This window comes from Puntigrus tetrazona, chromosome 14 (genome assembly GCF_018831695.1).
Source record: "Puntigrus tetrazona isolate hp1 chromosome 14, ASM1883169v1, whole genome shotgun sequence".
NCBI classification, from domain to species: domain Eukaryota; kingdom Metazoa; phylum Chordata; class Actinopteri; order Cypriniformes; family Cyprinidae; genus Puntigrus; species Puntigrus tetrazona.
In genome coordinates, this window is record NC_056712.1 from 15,854,269 (window position 1) to 15,871,769 (window position 17,501).

The 17,501-nt window shown below is 35.1% G+C and overlaps 2 protein-coding genes and 1 long non-coding RNA gene across 3 annotated transcripts; 1 reads left to right on the forward strand and 2 right to left on the reverse strand.

The window, feature by feature from the left end:
• The first annotated feature begins 88 nt into the window (after nucleotides 1-88).
• On the forward strand, nucleotides 89-5,724 carry LOC122358159. Its single transcript, XR_006252585.1, has 3 exons — nucleotides 89-894; nucleotides 4,885-4,936; nucleotides 5,605-5,724. It is a non-coding gene; the product is annotated as an uncharacterized LOC122358159 (long non-coding RNA).
• On the reverse strand, nucleotides 1,512-4,275 carry vgll1 (vestigial like family member 1). Its single transcript, XM_043257942.1, has 4 exons — nucleotides 4,132-4,275; nucleotides 2,706-2,902; nucleotides 2,231-2,614; nucleotides 1,512-2,125 (listed from the first exon to the last, which is right to left on the reverse strand). The coding sequence occupies exons 2-4, from the start codon at nucleotides 2,893-2,895 to the stop codon at nucleotides 2,085-2,087; spliced, it is 615 nt and encodes a 204-aa protein (XP_043113877.1). The 5' UTR covers nucleotides 2,896-2,902; nucleotides 4,132-4,275; the 3' UTR covers nucleotides 1,512-2,084.
• Nucleotides 4,427-14,545, reverse strand: adgrg4a (adhesion G protein-coupled receptor G4a). Its single transcript, XM_043257939.1, has 27 exons — nucleotides 14,418-14,545; nucleotides 14,183-14,262; nucleotides 13,240-13,851; nucleotides 13,048-13,145; nucleotides 12,884-12,942; nucleotides 12,707-12,773; nucleotides 12,549-12,580; nucleotides 12,303-12,457; nucleotides 12,147-12,227; nucleotides 11,929-12,003; nucleotides 11,473-11,558; nucleotides 11,338-11,402; nucleotides 11,098-11,246; nucleotides 10,893-11,019; nucleotides 10,157-10,266; nucleotides 9,859-10,060; nucleotides 9,159-9,324; nucleotides 8,503-8,646; nucleotides 8,039-8,158; nucleotides 7,757-7,802; nucleotides 7,551-7,654; nucleotides 7,121-7,242; nucleotides 6,690-6,958; nucleotides 6,459-6,555; nucleotides 5,628-5,908; nucleotides 5,242-5,343; nucleotides 4,427-5,042 (listed from the first exon to the last, which is right to left on the reverse strand). Exons 2-27 carry the CDS (start codon nucleotides 14,253-14,255, stop codon nucleotides 4,879-4,881), a joined length of 3,606 nt encoding a protein of 1,201 aa, XP_043113874.1. The 5' UTR covers nucleotides 14,256-14,262; nucleotides 14,418-14,545; the 3' UTR covers nucleotides 4,427-4,878.
• Nucleotides 14,546-17,501: the final 2,956 nt, after the last annotated feature.

Genomic DNA, 17,501 nt, shown 5'->3' on the forward strand with positions numbered 1-17,501 from the left:
TTGTTTTCTGAACATTTTGGGACAATTAGCAACATTTTAAAAATGTCAATTTAAAAAAAAAAAAAAGCATTCGGTGCATAAATGTTTTTGTGCTAACATTTTAAGAACATCATTGACCAGACAGCCTTGACTTCTATTAAATTTGCTACAAGTAGGCCTACATTTGTTTACAACGGTGAGAGAATTTCTGAAAATGTTTCCTGTTAACTGGAGTAAGGAATAGTCTAATGTAGTCCAAGACCTGACTGTATATATTTACCATCAACAAACACTAAATAAAAATAAATATTAATATTATTTGTGTTTAATAATAGTATTAATATTATTAAATATTAATCTTAGTTGGAAAAAAAAACATAATTTAATCTTTATAATATCTTAAATTATTGTCTTTCCTTATTTTGCCTGTATATTATCTGTTGATAAAAATTGATTACAGTGTCTAAACGATGCTACCCAACCTCATGAATGTGCCTATAAATAGTACGCCAAATAAAAACGAAAACACGTGGTATAGATACGCAAAAAAAAAGTCTTTGGCTTGTATATGCTACTCGATGAATAGGATGCGTATCATATGTAGGCGAGTGCTGCGTATCACATGCACGCCAACAAATTTCGTATCATATGCACGCGAAAGCTGCGTGTTATATGCACGCCAAACACTCGCGTATCAGTACCACGAGTTTTCGTTTTTATTTGACGAGACTGTCTAAAGTTCAACATCATTACGGTAACGTAAAGTGACGTGAGTTTTGCTTCAGGTTTTATGAAGAAGGGGAATTCTGACATATTTAGCATGCTGCTTTTCGGCTGCTAGTATAGGGAGAAAGTGGAGAGGATGCAATAAAACGCGAAGCGATCGATCATTGAGCCGAACGTTTCTTGCCAGAGGTGAGTCTGAGTGCAGAGTTTAGCCTTGGCTTTGGTCATTTTTATTTGGAAAGGGACGCGTGTGCCAGCAGATGGGTAACAGCTAAATATAGCGCAAGGACATCAATAATCCTCAAGCAGGGGTGTGGAGAGATGGCTGTTCCTCCATCTGCGTCCATGAATTGGATTCGTGGTGTGAGAGTGGAGTTTGATACCTACATCATAGTGTGAGATTAAGATTGGCTCCAAGACACACGGGCTTCACATCACGCTGCTATAATTAATGTGTTTTTACAGCGAGACGCAGTGCAGTGTTGTTGTCGCCCACTGGGGTGCAGTGTTGTTGTTTTAATTAGCTAGGATGCTAAGCTCGACCAACGACTTAAACAAAGTCTGCCGTAAATATAGCAATGTACAAATGAAACGTATTTAAGTAGCACTGAAGAAATGCTGTGATGTGCTATTTATGGAAATACAATACATCAACATTCGTATAACACAGTGCCAAAGTGGTTTTCAACTGACCTGTCTTTCAGTTCTGTCCTGATCATCAAAGATAGCGGGAAAAAGTATGCCAAATAATAAAATGTGACTAACTGTATTAGGGTAGCAAAATAAAAAAGTATTAATTTTGAAAAGAGAGAAGAAAGATTTATTTTGTTGTGGACATTAAAGGATGTGCATCCAGTCTCAGTGTTGTCCGGCACTTAAAGCAGTTAAATTTGACAAATGACAACATAGATACGTTGCATAATGCTCTTGTCCGAACATAAAAGACATGAGAATAAATATGGTTTGTGCAAACTACAACCTGAAACATCTGCACTTTACTATATTATAATGAAGCCCATATAAAAACCTCTTTATAGTTTACGTTTTGCTACATTTATACTTCTTTATATTCCCTTATGTAATCAATGTATGTTTGTAACAATTGTTCAAATCAGTTGTTAACACCCCGAGAAAGACTTTTTAGATTTAGCGTGTGTTTCTGCGTGCGTGTAAAACGTCTTTAACCACAGAGCCTGAGGCCAATCTCCTGCACAATCTTCTTCTGTGCTGTGGTACACGAAGAGCTTGTTTCTGAACAGGTTGGATGCACAGACGCCTCCAGGTGAAGCATTGCAAGATCCATTAGTCACTTGTTCAGTTAAACGAAAAAAGCCATGAAAGACTTCTTTGTTCTTTCCTTCGAATCTCGTAAAGCGTTGTTAATACCAAAAAAGGTCCTTTTTTTCGATCACCTGTACACCTAAAAGACAATCGCAAGCGACTTCGTTAAAATGCTTGAGACTGGTAATGTCTAATAAAATGTAAAAAGAACGTTAATAATGAGAAATGTTTGGCTGACGATTACCAGAGTTGAGATTCATGTCAGTCATCTGATTGCCCAATCCAGGATACCTTGCCCATCTAGGTGTAAAGTCTTGTTTGGAGGGTCGCACCACCGTACCCAAGTCAGGGTTATCGTTGTGGAGGAAATTTAACAGAGAATTAGAGTACTGATGTTCTGCCACCATCAAACCATCAGAGGATGCAGCTGAGGGGTACATCACGGGGGGCAGAACAACACTCAACCCCTGCCTAGAATCCCCTGACCACAGAATAGCACTGTTTGGAGGGTGATTGGGTGGCATATGACTGTTTGATTGAGACTCGCTGCTTGTTCCTTGCCGGAGATGTTCTGGAGGAAACAAGGGCTGAAACCTGGTTTGTGATTCCCACTGATTTGAAAGCCCATCTGAAAAACAAACAAACAGGAATTCGATGTTTCTGTTCATTTAGTAAGTCAAATATTTTTTGTAAAAGCAAAATTTAAGAGGAACAGTTACTTGTTTGAGCGACTTTATGATTTCTTATGATTTTGGAGCGTTCCTCCTTTGGTTTACTTGCTTGACTCAGAGCACGGGAGAAATGTTCATCCACCATGCTGTTGATGTCTCCTTGGAAGTAGGTGAAAAGGACACTACCAGACTCCTCTTTAGTCTTCTTAGCCACAAGGTGCCCTAGATCCTCCTCCATCACTGATCTAGGTAGAAACGGTGTGCATCACATCATGTATCCATCTGTCCTGCCGTGGCGGCAGATTATGGTGTGTTTAATTATATGTCTTCTAAAACTAATGTAAAATTGCAATAGCATGGCATTATTGCATTCTTTCTACGGTATTAATATATGACAGTATGTAAATACATCACAGCTGTTATATATATATTTGCTAAATGGATTTAGATTATTTTGGCATCAATAACTTAGGATTTAGGTGTTATCTTCTATTGCTGCAATAAGATATATTATTTAGATCAACATGTGACAGAATCAATTTGTATGCATTCTTTGGTTCATTTGGTAAAACTATTCTTCTAAACAACAAAATCTTGCACTTTCCACAGAAAACATTTATTAATGCATTAGAGGGACAATTGAGAACTATTAGATATGTTTAATAAATTAAAAGTGGATGGCATTTAACAAAATGTGTCAACATGTGTCAAACAGATTTTATCTATTATATCTTTATTTTGTCTGGGTAAACAAAACCAAATTTTGGGAACAGGTCTGCAAACTATATTTAAAATAAATGTAAAATAAAACATATTTTACATTTTATGTTAATATTTAGTAATATGTGACCCTGGACCAAATAAAAATCTTTATTCATTGCATGTATATTTGTAGCAATAACCAAAAGGTAAAACGTTCTCTTTTATGCGTTTTTTTTAACGTTAATTATGTTCCATCAATATATGTGATAAATTTTCTACCACAAATATATCACAACCTTTTTTTAGTAGTAATACGGATTGCAAAATTTAATTTGTTAACGTTAAATGCTCTTTTTTTGTTTTTTAGTTTTTTGTTTTCAAATAATTGCATCTCCGCTAAATACAGTCCTATACTAACAAACATGTATCAATGGAAGGTTTATTCAGCTGTATCACTCTTTTGAGGTTTTGGGTCACATATAGGTTGATGGTGGGTATTATTTTTATTTATTTAAATTTTTTTATGTGTATAAACATTTCTAATTGAAGAATACATCTGCACGAAAATGTAGACAAATCTATGTTAAATCTTAAATCTTAATTTTTAATTAATACTAAAAATTAATTTTGGGCAGCAGGTTATATCACTTGATTGCCTCTAGATTGCTAGAATTCAGCGTTAACGCTTTAGTAGTTTTAACTGTTTTTTTGTTTTGCTGCTTTAAAACGATGAAATATTAATGTAATGTAAATAGCCACCGTTTTTACTCACCCTGCAACAGTCACGAAATCTCGAGAGTTCAATCTGACGGTGCAACCCGATCAATTCCACCGATAAAGTAAAAGCGAAATATCAGCTGTTGCGCGAGATTTGAACACGCTGCAGCTCGACTACAAGAAACTACTTACTTCACGTTTTGCACTTAAATGTGGGGCGTTAATCTGTGAACTTTAACCAGCACGAGGAGAATGTGACTGAACAAGTTAGACAATTTAACTGTCACCTTTGGAAAAAAGACACCGACAGAACTAATGTTTTTAGGACATGAAGTTTTACTTCATTTTTTAGTTGACATTGTGGACCAATCATGTGGATTTCATTATTAATCATTCATTAATACATGTGTGCAAACCGTAACATAAACATATAGTTTAGACATATGTTTAAAACTTACTGTAGAGTGCTGTATGAGCAAACAAATGCAAAGTCCTTTTTAATACTGATAGTCTGAAGCAAAAATTACTAGCCTAGTAATTTAAAGTGCTGTCATTATCTATACAGATGTATAGGTATCGGTATAAGTCATAACACATTTAAACAGATGACCTCCGTGGAAGAAATAAAAGAATCATTGAAACAATTTTTCTTCAAATCAATTAAATAATGACAGAATAGTTAACAACAATAAAAAGGCAACAACCGAATGAAGCCTTTCATGAATTTCTGCTAGAAATGTACAAACGTGTAATTTAACATAAACACAAAAAGAAATTGAAAAACACAGAATATTCTCTTTTTTTATAGTTTCCCGTCCTGTGCCAGGAAGACACCACTAAGGCCGGTCCCTGAGTTTGAGGTATCGGAGCTCTTCCTTTCACTGGTGGTGTCTGACTTCATGGACGGTGTAGAGACTTGTAGACCACCTTTCGCTTTGGCCCCTTGTGTCACAGAACGGCTCCAGTCTTGTCAAAATTCAAATAATCTTTTATTCATTTAAAAAAAATTCTCTCTAACTCATAACTTTTGTGTTTTTAAGTAATGCAGAGCGCGTCCTTTATTATTATTACTCTTGGCTGGTGTTTAATGTATAATTCAAACATTGTGCAATATTATTACAAGAAAGAATATTTTCTCTAGCTGTTTGCTTTATATGAGACACACCTGAATATTCAGACTGTCTGAATCTTCCACAGCAGAGATGTATCCTCCACTGCTTCCTTACATTGTCTTTCATCAGACAATAAAACAAGAAGATGAAGAAACCTGAAATATAGCAAAAAGCAAAACACTTGTCCAAAGGTCCCTTAAATTTGCCATGAGGACTCCATGTAGAATAATAGAATAGTAGAATAATGCATCCTTATTTTTTCTTATTCTTATTTGTTATTTATTATAACCATATGTACCACTGCATATATATATATATATATATATATATATATATATATATATATATATATATATATATACACATAAAATATATACAGTGTTATATTTGAACACAAACAAATATTTCTCTCACAGACATAAGCAGTCCTTGCTGTTACCTTGAAGACTGTTGAGGAGGGAGAACAGGTACAGCAGGGGTGTTTTGGCTGGGCCCCAGGCGACAAAGGTTAGAATCCAGGTAAGTCCCAGCAGAAAGGTGAGACTGGCCACCACTCTCAGGTCATGCAGGAACCCTTTCCTGCTGCTAGAAGGCTTATTGACCCGCATTTTACGGATTTGTACCAGCACCACGACAAAGACGCAGAGGTTACAGACCATGACCAGGATCACGAAGGAAACCACGGTCACGTAAAAGGCCACATCATTGTTAAACCAGCAGCTAAAGAGTACAGAAGAGAAATAGTATGACCACAAAGGCCCATTAATTTTAAAAAGATAATTGTAATGACAAGCATATTATGAATAATCTGGCGTCCACACCAACAGATGATCATTTTCAGTTTATTAATTGTGGATTGTAGATATGTTCTGCTTTAAAAGTTCTTATTGGACAGAATTTGCTCTAAGAGATTTCAACGTCATTATTCCTCCAGTGTCTTTAAAAATATTTTAGGTTTGTCAAATTTTGGCAAAATCTCATTCATACGGTTTTATACAACATTACCAACGTGGAAAAATGCGAAATTATTCATTGTTATGGTGGCCTAGAGACCTTTACGATCTGCAACTTCAGAAAATACATGTAAATAGCGATCTTTTTTTTTTTATTTGCAGGGTGTACCCTTCGCCACAGTACATCGTAGATCACATGAATTTGTAAGAAACTGCAAATTCCAATCTTCTTGCTCTAACTGGTTATAGTTATATTTGTTGGTGTGCACTAACATATTCATTTACAAATATGTATTTTAAATTCGTATGGCACCTACAATGCATTGGACTCTTGTAAGTGTGCTCTGGAGAGGCTGGTGCCATATGAATTCATATCAATGGCGAGCACTAAACTTACAACCAGCAGAGGTAAACCTGCAAACAACCGTACAAGAATTAAGCACAAAACGTTTCCTTGACTTTCTTAGTTGTTATGCACGAATAATCCTAGCACATTTAATTGAACTGAAACTACACAGTACATTTGAAGAGAAAAACACAAAACTCACCCCATCCAAGTGCACAGAATTTGAGGATGTAAGATGACACGTATGAATTAAAGACCTTGACCAAGGCCAGATACATGTTGATTGCGCCCAGTCCCATCCAAGTAAAGGTAGCCAGGAAAAAGTAATGCAGAAAGGCTGCTACAGTAATACAGATGGCACTGCTGTTAAAAGAAGCGAGCCAAGAGTTCATCAGGAAGAGCATGTTCAACCCTAGCAAGGCTATGGAGAGGTTAATAAGGATCTTTGAAGGGTAGTCTCGTCTCACTTCCCTGCGGTAAGAAAACACATGTAAAAAGACAACGTTTAATGACACTTCTGAAGATGAATGCTTTTGAGCTGCTCAAGGATGTAAGCAAACCAAATGAACCAAATGAAAGTCCGCACTGGTATTCTGATTTAGACAGCAGATTGCAAAGTGTCTACGAACTCACTCGAAGGCCACATAAGTCAACAGTGTGACTCCAAGAAAGATGGAGGATATGCCACTGCCCAGGTAAGAGATGATAGTCAGAATCCTTTCATCTTTTGCACTTATTGGGGTTTTAGAGATATCCTGGAAAAAGTTCAGGGAAACATGCATAGTGGTTACAATAATCAAAATCAATGCATATATTAAACATTGCCATCATTTGTCCTCCATAAATTAAAAATCTATGACCTTTAGTTTCCGACTGTTTTCATAACAGCTTTACTGGTAATTATTGTTTCCTTTGTTAAATATAATGTCAGTTAAAATTCATTAACCTTGTACTATTGCAAGGGCAATTTAGCTTTACGCAACCGTGAAAGTGAAGTAAAACTGTGTGCACTATAACATTTTTAATTGGCCGTCCACATTTTGGGCAAAAAAACTTAACTCACCAGAAGAACTCCAAAATGTGTGAGATGATCACAGGAACAGGACGTATGAGTGGCGTTAGACGTCACTGTCTCACATCCTGTATCATTCCATCCACCTTTCTCATCTAAAAAACATTCATTCAACAACTATAATGAGTATATTACCAAAATTAAACACACTTTTATCGTAGACAGGTCTGAATTGGAGTGTTTTCAAAAAATCGTACTGTTTTTGTTGAAGTCCCAGTAGACACACTTAACAATGTTGTGATCCTACAGAGAAAAAAGAGTTTGGTGAAATATTATATTAATGATCAGACTGTAAATCTGTGATAATGTCAGGGGTTATCATATTCAATACATTACAGATGCCAAGAATGATATTCTTAGTTGACAAAAGATAGGTGGTTTACATTATTATGGTAGCTTTTTACTATAGTTTGTTTCAGTAATGATGCTGAAATGATTTGTGGTTTGTATTGGTGTTGGCTGACTGTATCCGTACGGACCTCTTTGTTTAGAAGATGGCGGAGAATGACCATCACTGGGATCTCAAGGTGGCTTACTGTGGCATTGGTGACACTGGCAGATACTACGTAAGAGTTCAGCTTCATGTCGGCGGTAGGGTCCTAGATGTTAAAAGTCTGCCATCAGAAGCAAGTACTGAAAATGCTGTATATAAATAGTTAAAAATGGCTACTTCTGTAATTTTGCAGATGTTTATGTAAACCAAGGATCCTTAAATGTGGTCCATGAGACCCACTTTCCTGCAGAGTTTAGCTGTAACCCAAATCAAACACACATCGGTCTTCAGCATCATCAAAAAATCAGATGTAGGTGAGTTTGATTGGGGTTGGAGCTAAACTCTGCATGAGAGACTTGAGCTGATATAAATTGATTTGAGGTGGTTTATTCTTTAGAAAGTGAGAACAATACAGAAGGAAAATGTGATCACCAATTCAATGTAAGTTACCTCAAAGAAATTTTCTTTGCCGTAAAAATGAAACTGTACACGAGGTGTGGCTCCCGGGAAAAAGCTCTCAATTGCAGGGGGTAAAGAAATGAATGCTAAAGTTCCTGTGTCTGGATGCACTGCAAAGTTACTGTCAAACAATATCTACAAAAAAGGGGAGAAAACATCACATGAAACTTTAATAACCATTTATCATACATTTTCAGATTTTGTTCTATGTATTGATTGTTCCAGGCTGCGAGTACAGATTATACTGATATGCCAGTAGGTGGCGACAAGTGACTATGAATGAGTCACTTAATCATTCACTCAACCAATTTGTTCAAAATGCTGTTTCATTCAGTAACGCCGCTATAATTGCAACAGTTGAACTTCGGTTTAATACATGCAAAAATGTCTTACTTCAAAGTCATTTGGTGGTCAGGGCGAGCACACACCTGACATGTAAATGGTGCTAAAATAACCACTTGTGTCCCGTGATCCACTAACGCACACAAGGACACGGAAACCTTGTGGTCACAATGGTGTGAAAACACATTCTCAAAGGTACTGTGATAATTTAATATCACACTTCTATTTTCGCTAAGAGTCTAAAGTTTCCATTATGATCTTGGTCTCATGCAGTGTTACATATACAGTCTCTCTTTGTCTCTCACCTCAGGGGTGCTATCGTTCAGCAAGGAGGACACCTCGAATGTGAGGCCGTGGAACTGAGAGGTGTCAGGATTGATCAGCTGAAGTGCTAATGAAGGTGCTGTCATGTTATGAGCGTTTCCCTTAAATACCGTCCTGTCTCCCATAGTGTCTGTAATTGAAAGAATTCTACCGCACGCAAAAACAGAAAGCCACAATGGAGTGAATACAGCAGGAAAATGAGATGACATATTTATGGACATATTGTTTTTGCTGTACTGATGACTTTTGAGGATGAACTTTTGTTTAAAGTTAATGCTGAAAATAATTGAGTGAAAATGAACTCCTCTTCAGGTAATCCAAGATATAGATAGGTTTGTTCATTCAGTCCAAACATTTGATAAAAACATCACAATAATCCTCATGTAATCCAAATAACTAAAAAGTCCATAAGATGAGTGTTTGTAATAAATCCATCAAGATGCTTTAACTTTACTATGATATTTTTATGAACTGTTTTTGCTCCATAAAAAAAAACATTATCCATTTAAAATAGCGTGGAATCTTCTAATACCACCCCAATTTAGGCATTATATTTACATTTTCTCTTTTTGTGTCCAGAGGTGAAAGAAATGTGTTCGAAATAACATGAGAGTGAGTCCATTTTCGGTTCAGCTATGTCTTATATGTATCACAATACTATTCTCTGACCTGCATACTTACTTGTTGGTTTGGGTAGAACTATTTTTCATATAACAGATGTCTGAAATAATTTTAGTTATGTCGCTGGACAGATCTGTGGTCAGGATTCCAATCTCAGTGACGTCAGACAGTTTTTCAAGCACAATGTCCAGTTGAGCACCACTCAGATTGTTTTGTTCATTTAAAAGATCTTTAATCATGTCCACGATGTCTGCTGAATTGTCTGGAGACAGATGCAATGTGGAGAACATTAAAGTGAGCCACGCTTCTATCTTCTTTTACAAATAAGGGCAAATAAAAACATGTATTCATAACTTACCAGCTGTAACTGTGATATTTTCCAAATCATTAAAATCTGAAACTGTCCGAATACACTTGCTCATGTCTGGATGATCCCACTCTGCTCTGTCAGTCGCACCATTTAACTTACTTAACGTAACAAGAAAAAAAGAGTCTCATTTAGCCATTTGTTAAAAATGTTCATTTTTTATTTAATTAAAACCTATTTTTGGCAGCAGTGAATTAGCCCTTTAATGCGTTCTCCAAGTAAATATTATTTACAAGGCTTTATAAATTATTGCAATACGGCTTTTCCTGGGGTTTCTTTGAACTCCTGAAATTATTTTATGCAATGGTGACTGGTGTTATATTGCTCTACTGGGAGTTAATATTTGCATTGACAGGAGTCCAAGCAGTATTGCCAAGCTAATTATTCAATTAAAGGATATTGCTTTCCACAAGAAAAAGATAAGGCATAATAATCAGCAGGGCAGCACAGGATTGTTTGTTTAGTTTGTGTGCCAAATGCTGTAAAAATAAAACATGGCAAGCTAGTGTTATCTGAATGTTTTTCCAGGGCCACTGAATTGTATCTATAGAAGCAAAGCAGTATTTCACTTTACAAATATATGCAATGGTAATTACAAAAATGATAATGTACATGAAACTAATCGGAAATTAGTTTTTTAATACCTCAATAGATTAATTGGCTGATGCTCATATTTGAATAATCTGTGTATTAGTTGCAAAACCACTGCACAATGTGTATAACTTACCAAAACCTTGTAGCAAGTTTATTGCCTCTTTCACACCCCATGGTATATTCACTTTGAGCTGTCATTTCAGGCCACGCGTATATACCATACACTGTAACCATGGTTTCCTCTGGACAAAAGCCTGGATCTGTAACAATAAACAGCATTGAGAAAGTAAACACATATTTTGACTCCAATAATATTTTTTTGATTCCAGTAAAAGTACCTATATGGCTGATCTTGACTTCACCAGAGGGGACACTGATACTGATGTTATCATTGGTGTATCCTTGTGTCAAAAGTTCAAAAATCAGCCACTCTGTTGCTGTGACATTCACTGGTGCCATAGCCTGAACCTGAAAAGTAGTGATGTACCTGAAAAAGAATTTATATGAGTCACAAAACAGCATCTATTTCATCTGTATTTGCACGCTCCGTTTTATCTATTCCACGTTGGGACGCTTACTTAGGAGCTCCTTTTATAACTAGATTCCAAACATCCATGTTGCATTGTCCCAGTGTTTGCTGGAGCTGAAGAAAGAAGAACGTCAAATACAAAGATATGGTCCAAATGACATTTTATAATATGTGTCGTACTCACCCATTGCTGTACAGTGTTTTGAGGGTCTGTGATGCTGCCGCTCATTGTTAGATTGAGATAAACTCTATAAAAAACATCTCCAAAATCTGGTGAAACAGTAGTAAATTAATCTCTTATCCTGCGCTTACAGTGTAATTATACATTTAAGTATTAAGCAATATTACTTACTATATGTTTAGGATTAAGTGTAGGTTTACTTGCATGTAATTATCCATAGTTCATATATATTATTATAATAGAAAGTGCATGTCAAATGTGTAACAGTGGCATTTTAAAATATAATTTATAATATACTGCAAACTATTTACACATTATTGGACAGAAAATAATATCGCCCATTTAATTTAATTACAAGTTCATTATGATTCTATATTTTGTTAACCTGCATTCAAATATGTTGTCATTTTATTTGTTTTTCAAATGAGATTTTGGTATATCCACAATGTATAGACTCACCTCTCTTTGAAATCAAGCCTGAAGCGATTAAACAGATGTTTCCCATCGCCTTTGTTTGTATTGATGTGCGCGTTCCTGAAAAACAAAATGTTTTACATATGAGCTCTCGAAAAGGAATGTGAGTTTTTAGTACCTTTTTATATCGATTACGGTGAAAAGTCTTCTGGATTAGTAAAAGCTTTAACTTGGTGAGTTATGAATCTCTGAATGGCACAGACCTGATATCGTAATATTTGTACTTGGGGAGATTGGTCCAACGGTGGTCAAAGCAGGGTTTGAAGTCACGTTGGGAAAGACAGCTGTGAAATAGAAAACAGTGAGCTTTTTTGTTGACTGAATGCTCCTCTTCCGAGCCCTTACATACAGCTACATACCTACTGAGAGGATGTTTATAGATGCTGGGTTTGTTTTCAGGAGGATCTTGTTGTCGTTGTACAAAAAGATGGGTATTAACAGACTCTGTATCATAGACACTGTTTCATTCACATCAGATGAAGGAATCACTTTCACAAACACCACACTATCAAACCTAAGACCACAAACGGGACAAATCCTCCTTTAGATGGTTTGTTATAAACCTGTGATATATTTGTGCATTGTAGGTGTATGAGAATTTTTACCATTGTGTCTTGATTGGTGACTTTATAGTGCCCTTCAAAGAAGCATAATGTTTGAAACATGGTTATTTGTTATATATTTTAAATGTTTTATATTTTGTAGCACTATACTATAAGGATATAAGTTATACACGTCCACTTAATTGTTAATTATGCTGTACCTGAATTTCCTCCATATTTTGTCCAGCTAAACCAGTTCCTGTTTGAGGGCCAATCCATGGCACCTCTCTTAAATAAACAATAAAATTACAGAAAATTACCATATAACAAAACATGCTTACATAAATAATGCAAGTTAAAATATTCGTTAGTAAGTTGGTTTTTAAGTTGGTTTTTACCTTAAATTTGACACGAACACAGAATGCACTGATATTTTTTGCGGAAAAACATGCTTCAGCTGAAATTAGAAATATATAAATTTAGTATATAAATGCCAATGTGTTCACATATTATGTGTATATTATAACTTTCTATACACACATATACAGAGTTATTATCTTACCCAGATTAATACAATCTCCTGGATATCTTTTTCAGTGTAATCATTATTGATGTTTCGTGTAATAGCTGTGTTCATTTGTATTTTATATTTTGACGATTCTGAAATGTGGGGAAGATACAGTTCATTAGAATGCAATGGCAATAATGCATCTCATAATATAACACAATTATACATTCATTCCATATTTCTCACCACAAATGAAGCTGTCATCTGGAATAGGTGGACACTGATAATCCCAATCTTGCTCTCTCCAAGTCACAATATTTCCATCTACGCAGCTGCATGCATCCAGCTGCTGTTTATTCATCTGCTCTCTCCACATCCGGAACAAGGACATGTCCCCCATGAAGTTCTTCCCGGTCTCAAAATCAATAGAACCTCCAACAAAATGATGTGACATTCCCAAACTCAGGGTACCATTTGCGGCAAGGAACCTGGGTGATGTTTCATTCAAGGGAAAATCAAAAACCGCGTTATTAATGATAACCTGGAAAAGCCTATTATGAGTCGACCATGTCAGACAAACTCTGTGCCACACGTTTATGGGCATGTCATAAGCAACTGTCCATTTTTTTCCGAAAAGAGAGGCTATTACGTTGCCCATATTCCCAGCTAAGCCAAGCTCCGTGTGCTGCTGGCCTGGACCTTTGTAGTCAAAAGCAGTCCATTCAGAAGTGCTAAGCTTTCTCTTGAGGTCGATGCAGACACTCAGTTCATCTAATGGTGGGATGAAAGCTTTTTTATTCAGCTGCCAAACACAGGATCGTGTAGTAAAGGCCTTCTTCATCCCCCACAGGCTTGAGCCTAAAAGTTACAGATCACAGATTAGGCATGTATTTTTAGCTAAGCTCAATGTTTTGGTTGAACAAAACCAATCAGTCTTTTCTGATTACTGACCACTAACATGTTAACAAGCAAAATGTTACTTGTCCTTCATAGCTCTTGTGACTTTTTAACAGACGCGTATATATGTCGAACAGAGTTAAACAGAACTATTTCCCTTCGCTAAAAAAAGAACAATCAGCCAAGAATGTCCTTTTTAGCAAATTCCTTCACTGATATTTCTTTTTCCAAGAAACAGAGTAATACATGGAGAAATGATCATTACAAGAAAGAGTTCAGAGAAATATCGTACCTGCACAATTGAGAGCAGAGCCCAAGATCCACATGTAAACAGCCACACGCAGGTATTTATTGAAGGTATGCATGATGTATCTAAGATAAATGAATAAATACAAAAAATAAGTATTTCTATGGTGTCCAAACTTAAAAGAAGACTTTCAAAAGTTAGAAAAGGCAAACCAATAATAAACAGAAGCATTGATTGTATCACCGTCTTGTGTATTTACATAAATTAAATTGATACTTACTGTGTTATGACATTTCTCTCAAATGAAAAACACAGAAATATTAACAAGAGAGCATAACTGATGGAAACCCAATTCAAGCTAAACAATGATATGAGGGTATGTTGTCCTCTAATTATATCCAGCGCAGGACCTTTCCTCAAAGGAGACAAAATCCACGCCCAATCTCTTGTTGATAAGTTATTTATTAATCATAAAGACAGTAATAAACATAAAAGGATCCGTACATGGGTCAATAAGGAACAGTATCCGGAACCAGTTAATCTCACGAAGAACCGGTTAGTTTAACCCTTTCGTTGTCACGGAACTGTTTAATTTTCACACCATTAAAACCCAGATTAGTAATTCTGATTGAGATCGGGTGCTTGTTTTTTTATTTGGTTTTTGATTATGCCTCGTGAATGTGGGAGAAGACACACCTCATGGTTAAAGATTAATGGCGCGCGCTGTGTGATGAAATACTGCAGCAAAGGCATGACTCTTGCTACATATGAAGAATATTTCTGATAAAGAATCAATTCTTAGTGATAAGTGAAGCATGTGACTGAAGCTGGAGGGATTGATCACTAAAGCCTGCGAAATCCCCGTACCGTATTTTCGGAAATGCTACAATAAGAATGTCACAAAAGACAGCACATGACAATGAATGTGCGGAACTGTTCATGTTTTCATGACATGAGCAGTTCTTCATATATTTGTGTGGCCGGTACGAGTCTACCTTCTTAACAGGAAGTTGTTTCAGATCTTAAGCAAACAGTTCAGGTAATGTTCCTCCTCAGGTGTTTAGATTAGATTTGGTCCTCACCAAACAAATTTAATTAGATTTTATAGACGCAACCCAAATTACGTAATTTTTATTTGGAAAGATATTAGTATTTTTTCACTTATAGTCATATTTTTTGTTATATAGTATACTTATATTTATGTTTTTATATGTAGTATATATTTTTTTCTTGTATTAAACTTAGATATTAAATGACATAAAACACGTTTTATAATGAATGGCCTCAAAAGGTTTTTTAATTATAATGAAATTACAAAAAAAAGATTTTAATGTTTCATGTCAGTGTTTTTTAACATACTGGTGTAGTTACTGATTTTATGTTAGCGCTCTATTATCTCATATGAGGCTCTTAGAATAGGGTTTGATTTTGACATTGCTGGGGACATAACAGCAGACAATAACTACATTATTCCTGCTCCATATACATACAAATAAATCTGAGCCTCAGCATCTTTTTTCTTTATCCAAAGTTGATCTAGACAACTATATATAAACTTTGCAAAGCCCTGATAAGCCTAAATTAGTGAAAACACATCTCTACATTCATCCTACGGTATGTGTCCTCTTTAGCTGTAAATGTATTACTTTTCTGTTTACCTGGCAAAACATCCCTTATGAAAATGAATCATGGTTTTACTACAAAAAAAGTATTTGTGATAAAAATAAGTATACAAATAAATACAGCAAAAATAGAAAGAATATATAAATAAACAAATATATTTTACTAGCTATAATACTGTAGTTCTTAAGGGATTTACAGTTGAATTTCCCTCTTAAATGATTGGCAAACCATCATTTCAGATTACATAAAGAAGTCTTTGAAAATGCATATCGCAAATCAATTACGGGAAATCAGTTGAAAACATCCATTCATCTCATACCATTGAATAATGTATAATTAGCATAATTTTGTAATAAATAAATCTTTACAAAATTATTATTGTTGTGGTTTATCTATATTAAACTATAGACCTACGGAGTTTTAGATTTAAGTGTAATAAAAATCATGGTTAATTTGAATAAAGGATATGACACAGTTTATTGCTATTATATAGCCCACTTATATTTATGGTACCCTAGCTAACATACATAACATACATAATGAATAAAGAGAAATTTTTATGTTAGCATATTCATCAGACAATAATTACACAGTTTAGATTATAGATTATGTAAGAGCAACAACATTATAGTAGTTATATATAGTCAGTGTGCTATTAACTCATCTCATAAATAACATAACCGTACAGAAAGTTAAGAGGGCAAAATCATTCTGACTGCTCTTATAGTTTCTTTCTTATATTTCCAAAAACTTTCATTTTTGTGTGTTTTTCGATTGCCTGTTTTCAAGAAAGGGATTAATCAGCCTCTGGTTTTGTGTCTCTCTGTACTTCAGAGTATTTTAACATAAGGGGAAAGAACGTTTTCAGCCTCCACCTCGCCATTTCCTGTAAATTTCCCATTCAGGGTATTTCTACGAGAAGTATTTACCACAAGACTGTGAAAACAGTTCCCGTGTAATAGGTTTCACGCATACTTCTAACACCAAAATGATGGTTTCACGCTCATTGAAAGACTGTCAAGGCATTGATGTTTAGATACCATCAGTGTTCAATTAAATTTAAAGGCTGTCAGTTTAACGGGATAACGTAATTTATAAGTTATGAAATTTAACGCCGCACATCAACTACATAAATCCAGGCGTGCCCTAAAATTCAAGATTTTTTTTATGTTAGGCCTAAATGTATTAACTAACAGAAATAAACTATGAGCAATACACGTGCATTAACTGCATTAACTATTGTTAACAAACACAGGTTAAGATTTTAATAACTGATTAAATGCTAGAAAAGTATTGTTCATTCTTAGTTTGTTAACTAGTGTTAACTAATCCTGAATAATAAAAAAAAAAATTATGCAACGTGACCAAATTGTCATGTTTATTTAATAATTTCTCATTTAATACAAAAAATATCTATCAAATAATAATTTTTGTTGAGTTTTTTCACAGTCAAATATATTAAAGTAATTAATTGAAACATTATGGAATGAACTAAATTGCATTTGAATCGACTGACAGCCCTATTTAAAATACATTAAGCACTGCTTATCTTTGCATGGTCATTTTTACAATAGTGGTCAAAGCACAGTCATTGTGCAAATAACTAATACAAATAAATACTACCTTACGCTAGAAGTGTAAGACACTAGCATATCTTCATCTGCAACTTTAGTTCAGGTCACACAAGTTTGTGAAACCAGTTTTGTTTTGCCCCGCACTGGTTAATGAATTAGTCACAGCA

What these genes read in the sequence shown, in the direction of transcription:
- vgll1 (XM_043257942.1), bottom strand. Translation starts at nt 2,895, where the DNA reads ATGGAGGAGGATCTAGGGCACCTTGTGGCTAAGAAGACTAAAGAGGAG. An exon ending in TCATAAAGTCGCTCAAACAA is followed by an intron (nt 2,615 to 2,705) that starts GTAACTGTTCCT and finishes TTTGTTTTTCAG; the next exon opens with ATGGGCTTTCAAATCAGTGG. An exon ending in TGACATGAATCTCAACTCTG is followed by an intron (nt 2,126 to 2,230) that starts GTAATCGTCAGC and finishes ATTGTCTTTTAG; the next exon opens with GTGTACAGGTGATCGAAAAA.
- adgrg4a (XM_043257939.1), bottom strand. Translation starts at nt 14,255, where the DNA reads ATGCATACCTTCAATAAATACCTGCGTGTGGCTGTTTACATGTGGATC. An exon ending in CTCTGCTCTCAATTGTGCAG is followed by an intron (nt 13,852 to 14,182) that starts GTACGATATTTC and finishes TGTAACTTTTAG; the next exon opens with GCTCAAGCCTGTGGGGGATG. An exon ending in GCAAAGAAAATTTCTTTGAG is followed by an intron (nt 8,159 to 8,502) that starts GTAACTTACATT and finishes TTTAACATCTAG; the next exon opens with GACCCTACCGCCGACATGAA.